This window comes from Apium graveolens, chromosome 6 (genome assembly GCF_009905375.1).
Source record: "Apium graveolens cultivar Ventura chromosome 6, ASM990537v1, whole genome shotgun sequence".
Taxonomy (NCBI): Eukaryota; Viridiplantae; Streptophyta; class Magnoliopsida; order Apiales; family Apiaceae; genus Apium; species Apium graveolens.
In genome coordinates, this window is record NC_133652.1 from 261,537,722 (window position 1) to 261,547,643 (window position 9,922).

A 9,922-nucleotide genomic window follows, 5' to 3' on the forward strand; every position below is an offset into this window, starting at 1 on the left:
TCGATTTATCTTCTATAATATTTATACTATTATATTAAAGACAAAATAATAAAGTTTGGTTGTTAGTTGGTCCGGTCACTCACTATAATTATAGTAATATTTAAAATAAAAAACTCTCATAAAATATATATTCACAACAGAATATAATATGTCTAATGATTTTGGTTAAATATATATATATATATATATATATATATATATAAAATTCACCTAGGCCAGATTAAACAAAATTATACAATTGATCAAATATTATATTAAAAATGAAAATAATTACCTGTAGTTAGTTGGATTTTTAGGCTCGGGTTAAAATTAAATAATAGACTGTTGATTCCGCTAAAACATTATATTATTGGACCAAGCTAAAATAAAATAAAAATTTGAAAGAAAATTTGTTTGGTCAATATAATGTCATCAGGTTAAAACAAAATAATATATATTATTTATTGGATCTAAAACAAAATAATATTCACCCCGGCTAAAATAAAATTAAATAAAAAACTAAGTATATTCAGCCGGATTTAGTTGATATAATGGGCCTCAAGCTAAAATAAAGTTTTGATAACTCATTCTAAAATAAAATAATAAATACTACCAATCTAACTAAAAAACTATAATATTGAACCGAGATAAAAAAAATTGGAATGATAATTTGCTGATGGGTATAATGTCATTATACTAAAATAAAATAAAATATATCATTTATTCGTTTTAAAATATTATAATATTTACTTAGAGCTAAAATAAAATTTAAAACAAAATTATGGTATTAGCCGAATCTCTTAGATATAACGACCTGAGGTTAAAAAAATAATAATGTATATTATTGAACTTCTCTAAAACCAGAAATAAATTCAAATTAAAGATAATTCTTATATTACTGATTTAAGTTAAAATAAAATTAGGGAGTCTCTAGAAATATTAAAATTTGATAGTTGATTTGTATGTACAATATTTGAGTTTATATAATTATGAGTTTTCATTAATTTCTATAATATACATACTATTTTAATAAAACGAAAATAGAGATGATTTCTTAGTTAGTATAATAGAGTTATACTAAAATAATCAATATGTACTATTTAAATAAAGATTTTTTTTAAAACTAAAATATCACAACTTTATACAACTATGTATGTATTTATAATTATTATCAAATTATATTATTATAATTTCAAATAAATATTGTTTATAATTTTTCTTTAAATTAAATTCAAAAAATTCTATTATATTAAAAAAATTCATACGTCACACGGGTTTTAGGCTAGTATACTATAATAAACAGAATATGGTATAATTTGATATGCTTTTTTTGGTTGATTTGGTTATTCCCATTTATAATAGGACCATTAGATTCAAATATTAAAAGAATATATACTACCCAAACTCCAGTTCGAACCGCTAACAACAAATATTTATATTATTATTATTTATACACTCCTAAATATTTATATTATTATTTACACACTACTAAAACTCTCAAGTTCGAACCCTACCAACAACAAATATTTAAATTATTATTTATAAACCACTCAATATTTAGGTTCAAATCCCGCCAATAATAAATATTTATATTATTATTTATAAATATACTAATAAGATAATGGTCAAAAAAAATTATTATAATTTTAAATAATATAAAAATATTAATAAAACCGTACAATTGCAAGACTAGTAAACATAAATATATTAGTTGAGGGTTATTGTAGCCAAGTGATACCTACTAAGGTTATTGTGGAGGTTGTGTTTTTGTTCACTTACACAGAGGAGGTAATTCGATGAATGTTGTGTGTGTAATTAATTATTAGAAAATATAAATTGGAGATAGGTTTGAATAACCTTGAATTTTCAAACCGTTTATAAATGAGTGTATAATTAATTTGTCGAATTTATCCTGTAGATTTTAGGAAATCCGGAGCCGTTGTGGATCATAGATTATAAAAAGTTAGGGACAATCACAAACGAGCAGAACATAAGAAATATAACCCAACCATTTGAGGAATAAATAAGCTCCCCAGACACTAAATAACAACTCGCCAATCTACATCAAAATTCTTCTACCCTCCTAAGTGAAAATTCTATACCAATCCTATACAATAAACTACAAGTCAAAACATATCTAGAAAAATGTAAGTCCAAATTTACAGCTTCAATATAGTGAAAGTAGAGCAAAGACTATATTCAAAACAATCATGTACCAAATATCAACATTCCTTGATGCACCCGATTTCTTATCTTTGCTCGGAGAAGGTGCTTTTTTCGCATCTTCTACCTTGGCAACAGGAGGTAGCGGTGGATCATTCACATCTGAACTCTCTAGAGCTGGTTTAGGTGGTAAAGCAGGTGGCAATGCCACTGGATCAATCTGTTTAGCCAAATCACCTGCCTCTATTGGCCTTATTGGAAGTACATTGTCCGGATTGTTTACATCCGAACATGGATTTCCTGCGAACGACAAGTGACAATTAACACTACATTTAACGATATTGTGTGATTATTTTAAAGAAAATGACATTAATCTTATCTATGATGACTGACTCGTATAATAGATGCAACATTGCAACATCAATGAACTATTTATGACCATTTCCAAATAATGCATGTTGTTTTGTTTTTTGATAGTAAACTTACTCATATATGCAGCTGCAGTAGCTGGGAAGTCAGTTATGATGCCATCTACCATTTGTGAAGACAAGTATGTAGCAAGCTGCAGATAAGGATCCGAGAGGTAATCGAAGTTGAGGAAAACAAATTCATTTCTCAGAGGTGTGACATATACTGATATATTTGAAGCATGCATTTCCTCGACAACTTTGGTGAAGGCCGTGGTAAAGAATCCTGTATTTTGTTGGACGATCGTCTCTCTGTCAACTACAACCCCATTTGCATGCTTCTTGATTTCTTCGACTACTGACTTGGGAGCATCACTCTTTGAATCTTTGATTGTTAGTACTCTTTGGTAATTCGGCTTATCCTTGAATGCTGCTAGGACAGAGCTATCGTCTGACTGAATCAGAACCTTTTGCTCAGATTGCTTGTCGAAGCCAGCATTGGTCAAAGCTTTTTTGACAGCATCTACTACACCAATACCCTTCTTTGATGCTAGAAAGGCAGCATTCTGAACAGAAGAATTGCCAAAAATTGTTATGAGCTTATTATCTTTTCCAATTTAGAGTTCAATATGCAAAAGAACATGAAAGCTCACTTGTATATTAATCAAAACTCCTCCAGTTTTCTTTGCTTTGGCAAGTTCCAAGAAGCTAGCAAGTGTCACAAATTTCCCTTTGTTCTTATTTTTCGGGTTTCTCACCAAGCCACTATCTTTCCAAGGAATTTCTATTGTAGCTGCAGGTGATGTTATTCAGACAAACGATTAGCTCAAGATCAAGATTGTCGAACTCAACTATGAAAATGTTTTGGTTTTGAAATTTACGCTTGAGAGCTGCAATCTCACTCCAGTCGAGGTCAAATGCAAAAATTCCATTCTGTGCTTGGATTTCATGGACTGTTGTGGATCTGTCCATATAGGTAGCCAGAGCAGTAGTAATTGCCGAGAGATCAATATTACCCAAGCACAAGGCTACCTTATCTTTTGACACCTGAACAGTGCAGTCTATTATATCTGCCCCGTCTGCGATGGCCTTCTGATAGGCAAGGTCACTGCAGCCAGGGTAATCTCCACTTGCTCCATTGTGAGATATTACCAGACCTATTAATCATCAAGAATGCAAATATGTATCACCTATTCGCAAAATAAATGATATTATAAACAATTTAGAAAATGGTAAGTATAAAAGTTTGGTCTCCTCACCTTTAACAACCTTGGTGGTAAGGTTTTTGCTCTGAGCAAAGCATGCTGTAAATGAAGAAGGTTAAGTGACAGACATCTATTATGAGGCTTTTGTGGAAAAATTGGAGTATTATAAAAATAAAAGTGACACGTACCGACAGCATTTGACGCGGTGGAGGGGAAATCGGTGAGCAATCCATCAACAGAAAATTGGCCATTGTCGATGAATTGAAGGTACTCCTGAACTGGATCATAACTGTAATTGAAGCTTGTCATTACATCGCTTGCAAAACCATAAGCATATACTTCAAGACCTTGTTTATGAGCATCATCCACAAGTGTTGTTGGGGGGTCAGAATATTGATCCGGTGTTAGTGGACAAATGAACTCTTTAGGGACAAGGATGCCAGCTGCAAATGGTTTAAGTAAGGCAAGATTGTTCAGTATTGCACCATATTTTTCTCTGTTTGTCGGTTCAACCTCATCTTTGAGCTGGAACTTGAAGATGAGCTTTGTTTTGGTTTTGTCTACTTGACCACTCATAAATTTCAAGAAACCAATCTCAGGTGATGAAATATGACTGGGTACCCAGAATCGTGCTGAATCTTGTATGTATTTTGCTGCACTTAGCTTATGATCGTTGTAGAACATATCATTCTACATGAAGTAAATAAGATTTTATAAGCCTACCAACATTTTTTTGTGGATGACATAAATCACAAAAAGGGATGAGAACAGTGATGACCTCAACATTTAGCCACAATCTGGTAACATTTAGTCCTGCGATATCATCTGGTGAAAATACTGGAAACGTTCCATCAAACGTAGTTGGTCGACTTACTACACCTTGCACATCTGTCAAGTAAAACAAACAACCTTAGAGCCACACAGGACCTAGTAATTGTTGCATGCTAATAATTGCTGCAAAACTTACAAAATGTAGTATTTTTCAGATCCTCCAAGTTATAATCCAAAGCGTACCAGCCACGAACATCCTGCCCATTTACCTTGAAAGTTTTTTCTCCTTTAGGATAAGCCATAGATGCTGTTGTTGAAAAATCAATGTTGACATCTGAGATACAAACTCCCAAGTTGTCTCTTGTAAGTTGAACATCACAATACATGACACTATTTGGAAGACTCATTTCCATGGCAAAGCTATATGCAAATTGGCTTGACTCTGGAAATAGGCCTGAGAATCCACCTTTTGCTATTACATCCGGGGGATCACCTGCACTCACACATTCAGACCAAATTAAGTTACTACGAGTATAAATGACCGAAAGTTATAAATTTTAAGAGAGTCTACACAAAACAATGTTGAGCAGAAAAAGCATGTTTGACATACCACTCAAAGTTAGGAATTTCTTGGATGAGGGTGGAGGTCCTTGCAAAGTTGCCAGTTTCTTGGAGGTGTGACCTTTCGGTCCTTGGGGTTTCTTTGCGAGGATCAAATCCACCAGCAAGAACAAGACTAACAAGACTGCTAGAAATTGCCGGAACATTTTCTTCCGGACCTGTATTTTTAATTTCAATGAATAAATGTTGAAGTCTGAGCCTCTAGTTTTCTTTGTAAATGTTTAAACCATTTAGAAACACAGGTCACATTCCTGTACAAATCATCTTGACCTACAAACTCTACATAATCATCCTTTGAAAAACGACGCCACTATAACACAATCATCAATCTGTAGTTTTTAGGTTTTTAAAATTTATTTTACACAAAAGTTTTTTAAAAAAACATAAACAATATTTTAGAAAGATTGCAGAAACTATACAAGCAACATAAGATAACAAAACATGCCTACCTATATATTTATTTCAGGGTCTTGTTCGCGTGCATTCAGCCAAAAATCAACCTTATATTTAGCCGATCATGAGCTGAACACCTTCTGCAATCGCGATAAACCTGCTATCTGGCAATTACCTAAAATTTTACCTCAATAGTTTATAAACAGATTTCCCTGTTGTTTTTACCACTCACTTGTGAAAACAAAGAGACATGCACAGATAAGCATGCATAGATAGAAAAGTGCAAATTTTGTATATTATTTCTTTGTTCTATAATCTGAAACAAAAAAAAAACACATAATACATGTCTGTGTATGAAAAATTGAAGACATTGATGGATGAGAATTGTTAGTTATGACAGTAAAACGTAAACCATTAATTCGAAGGAGTTAAAATAATTAATAACCCTATAGATATGGAGAGCTTGACATGTATGTTATGAATTAAGTTGTGAGTTATGACTTATGACCCCATATACCTACAAGAACTGCTGCCTTTATTTTAATAGTGACGTGGCTTACATTTTTGTATATTGGCCAGGTACTGCAAAAAACACAGAAAATAACAAATCCAAATTACTCTCTCTCATTAAATTACACTGCACTGAGAATTTTTAAGCACCAACTGAAATTACTATCAGATTTAGTTTTCAAGACATGTTCGAGTTTAATATGTAAGGGAACAATTTGTTGAAGAGAACAGATGTTGATCAGAATGTATAACTGGATTCCTTTCTAACCTTTCTTAAAAAAAGTGAAGTGGAGGTGATTTAAGCTTTGAGGATTTAACACTGCACATTACCAACACAAGGCTTCATCGATGTAACTAATGTATTGCAAATTGCAATGCAGGGTTTGGTTCTGCAGTGCTTTGTCAAGGGACAAGCTTTCTGATTCAAAATCAGTGATTCAGCATACCAGAATCTGAAATTTCAGGTTAAAAGAATGATTTTCTGGCTAGTCTGTAAAGTGAAAGTGAGAAAAAAGTTGGACTCCTTGATAATCTCATGCATAACATCATTAATATGGATTGAAAGGTGTAATAAAAAGCACATTTGCTTGTAATTTTTTTTGATTCAGCATTGTGTCTAATAAGTGAAAGGCATTACTCTGTAAAGTTACAGTTATCCTACACCTAACAGAATTAGGAGGGTTTAAGAGTTTTACCTGGAAAGTGGAAATTAGCCGACTTAGCTCAAATCGTTTGTAGACGCTCAGTGTTAACACAGAGTGTGACTCTTCGGGATACAGTGGATCTCGTGGTCATCATATAATATTGATACACGTTCCATTTAAATAAAAATGCATCAGCATAGCTTCGATTATGTTTAAGTAAAAAATAACTTCCACTAGCATTGATATGGCGACAATGTAGTATTCAGTTGTTAAGTTTCAAATCAATGGATAGGAAAGAGGCAAGGATGTTCAACTAATGAAACCATAATTTGCTTTTCCTGGTTTCCATATTCTGAATCTAACATTTGAAACTTGGGGAATAATTTGATTTTCCTAGGATGAGAATCTTATAAAAGAGGCATTTGCTTCCCGCAATTAACCAACGACAAACCAGATCCAGATTATTCTGGGCCTAGAAGGAACAATCAAAGTGCAGGCATGTTGCATGAAATTGTAAAATGTCAGTTTGAGCTAGAAGTATGATTTTAAGAATCGTTTGAGCTGTAAAACATGATAATGTATGAGAAGACTTACATTCACATCTATATCAATCTAACACAAACATGTAAAGATTTTTTTGACTCTCTTGTTAGAGATTCCTTCTTTTTCATATAAATATGGACCAGATACAGAGTTCTGCAAATATTTATGTATCCGGAGACATTCCTGGTAATTTTGAAGCAAGCACTTTCATGGGCATTTAATAGTTTCTTGTCGCAAATTAGTGAAAGCCGATGATATATGCTCGGCCTTCAAATGTAGAATTATACTCTTGAATTTGGAGAAACCGAAAAGAAACTAACAAATATTTAATGGTTCTTATTAAGTGATAGTGTCACCAAACATTTTACTCTCCTAAAATTATAGTATTTGAATCTTATTTTATCTTTATACTGATACAGCATTCAGTATTCAGGAAGCTTATCAGGGATTTTCTACCAATCCTCTATAAAGAACGGTCATCTGTGTAATAGTTGCTCCAAAGAAAAGTTATGATGGATTCATTTTGTTGATGGCGGACGATGATTTCCCAGTGGGTTTGGTGCAGATGGCCTTTTAGCAATCTTAGTTTCTTTTACCTGCGCAGGGAATTTAACATTTAGCATAGATATGACATTCTTCAGGTATATTTGCATTTACTAAAAAAGAAAAGACAACGGCTACTGTCTAAATGACCTGAGTTGCTGAAACATAGCCAGATATCATCTTTGAGCTGTGATGCATGGGTTTGAAATCACCTATTGGAACAACCGAGGAGTTAAGTCTCCAAATGTATCAGGTGCTTTTGACAATCAAATCAACAGAATTTTACTATTTTTACTTTTGTTATCGAATAATTATCTCTTCTTATGTATCAATCATACTGTAAGAATAGTACTCACCAGGTATCACAGCATGAACTTCACATAAGATGGCACAATGAGGCCGCAATATGGCCAACAAAATCCCCACCAAGAGAATTTGAAGTGAAGCTTTAATCATCCTTATTATTCGCAACTCCTCAGATTGGAACCAGAGTAATTTTGAATCACGGAGAATGTAGAGGATTCACTGGGATTCTAAGCTCCAGTTGAGTAGAATTTATAAGCTGGATGCCTCTTGATTATAAGTTAACTTCTTCTTCTGTAGTATCATTGCATATGTACCAACTGGTGTATTATTTTCCTGACAGTGCTCGAAACCATTTGTCGTCGGCATGGGATGATGGGCCCGATTATGCCTAATGTATCGGTGAGTTGTCTTCACTATAAAAAGGCAGCATTGAGCATTTTTGTCAGGTTATGCTAAACCATCTGTCATTCGTGAATCTACGGTTGTACTTGTGTATCATTGTTGTTATAACCTCTTTTCTGCCGAACTGGACTTCGTTTGAGATAATAGACTTCAGCCTGAAAAAAAAAGAATGCGAGCCGATTCATCTCCGGTGTAAAAATTAGTTTACTGGTTTTTGGTATGGGTAATTCGGAATACAAGATAGTAATGTGATCTGAGCGTGTGTTGATGAGTTATCCTCGTCGTATATATAATCTGGATGTTAATGTTATGCTCTGGAGTTATCTGTCAGTTTCACCAAAGGAGGAACGTGGACGTTGTGGCCGACAGACCACTTCTCTCCTGGATTGGGTCAGCCCCTCGTTGCTTTAATCAGGACTTGCACACTCCGGCCCGTAAGCAATTGTATTCTTCATCAGCTTGAAACAGTCGTGATGGATCTAAAGAGATGGGTTCCTAACCTGTACCTAGGCTTCGGTAAGGTAATGCATGGGCGAAACCCAACGACCATTTATCGAATGAACCCTAGTCTTCAGGATTCCCAAGGATCTTTGGACAGTGGAGTCGCTTGGGGATTCACGACCGCCTTAATGATGACAACTGTCCTACCCCGCGATCGTAACCACCATCTCACCGTTAAATCTCAAAGGTCTATAATCTCAACCGTTGGTTTTAAATCCAACATTTCCTAAACTAAGCGACTTAAACGTCGCATCCTAGGGACAGTATATATACCCCCTGTTTCCTTACAATATTTTTCTCTCTATAACATTTCCCCCCAACCTCAAGCATTCTCTTGAAAAACTTTATCTCCCGGCATCAAATCACGGGCAATACCAGATCCAGGCTCCACCCACAATTAGATAGTGTTTCCAATCCTCTTCATACCGGTAAGTTCTTTTATCTAATCTCTTTTTTATTTTGCATGTAATTCTGTATCTCCGTACTTTTCCTCTTCCTTGGCAGATGGTTTTTTGGGGGGTTTTGCAGTAGTTTGAATCTGTATAGGATTTTTAGGCGTTCCCGTTCCCGTCTCCTTCTTCTTTTCATTTTTTTAGTCTAGAGGGGTTTAAAGAGGGTAAGCGAAATTGTTTCTGGGCTTGAACAGGCTTCGACGTGTTCAAGTCTTGGAACAGTCTTCGGGAATAGTCCCTCAGACACCTCTTCTCGTTCTGCTTTCTTCCTTTTGTTGTATGGAGACATGTCGGAAATTAAAGATGGCATGCAGGTGTGTTGTAAGCCTTGAACATTCTTCGGAATGTCCAATCCTTAGAAAACACTTCAGGAGCGATCCCCCAAGTCCACGAGACTTCGTCCTTTCGTCGGACCGATCCTGACCTGTTGTACTCGGTCTCCCTTCTGTAGTCTTTTTTTATTAGTCATGCAACCCGAGTAC

General features: G+C 34.4%; 1 protein-coding gene across 2 annotated transcripts; it reads right to left on the reverse strand.

The window, feature by feature from the left end:
- Nucleotides 1-1,979: 1,979 nt before the first annotated feature.
- On the reverse strand, nt 1,980-8,451 carry LOC141663910 (glycerophosphodiester phosphodiesterase GDPDL6-like). Of its 2 annotated transcripts, XM_074469757.1 has the most exons (12): nt 8,136-8,451; nt 7,930-7,991; nt 5,596-7,832; nt 5,136-5,304; nt 4,722-5,018; nt 4,533-4,642; nt 3,943-4,444; nt 3,809-3,853; nt 3,431-3,706; nt 3,203-3,342; nt 2,629-3,115; nt 1,980-2,442 (listed from the first exon to the last, which is right to left on the reverse strand). In XM_074469757.1, exons 4-12 carry the CDS (start codon nt 5,290-5,292, stop codon nt 2,147-2,149), a joined length of 2,310 nt encoding a protein of 769 aa, XP_074325858.1. In that variant the 5' UTR covers nt 5,293-5,304; nt 5,596-7,832; nt 7,930-7,991; nt 8,136-8,451; the 3' UTR covers nt 1,980-2,146. The 2 variants fall into 2 exon arrangements, with proteins under 2 accessions (XP_074325858.1, XP_074325859.1); XM_074469758.1 differs by lacking the exon at nt 3,809-3,853.
- Nucleotides 8,452-9,922: the final 1,471 nt, after the last annotated feature.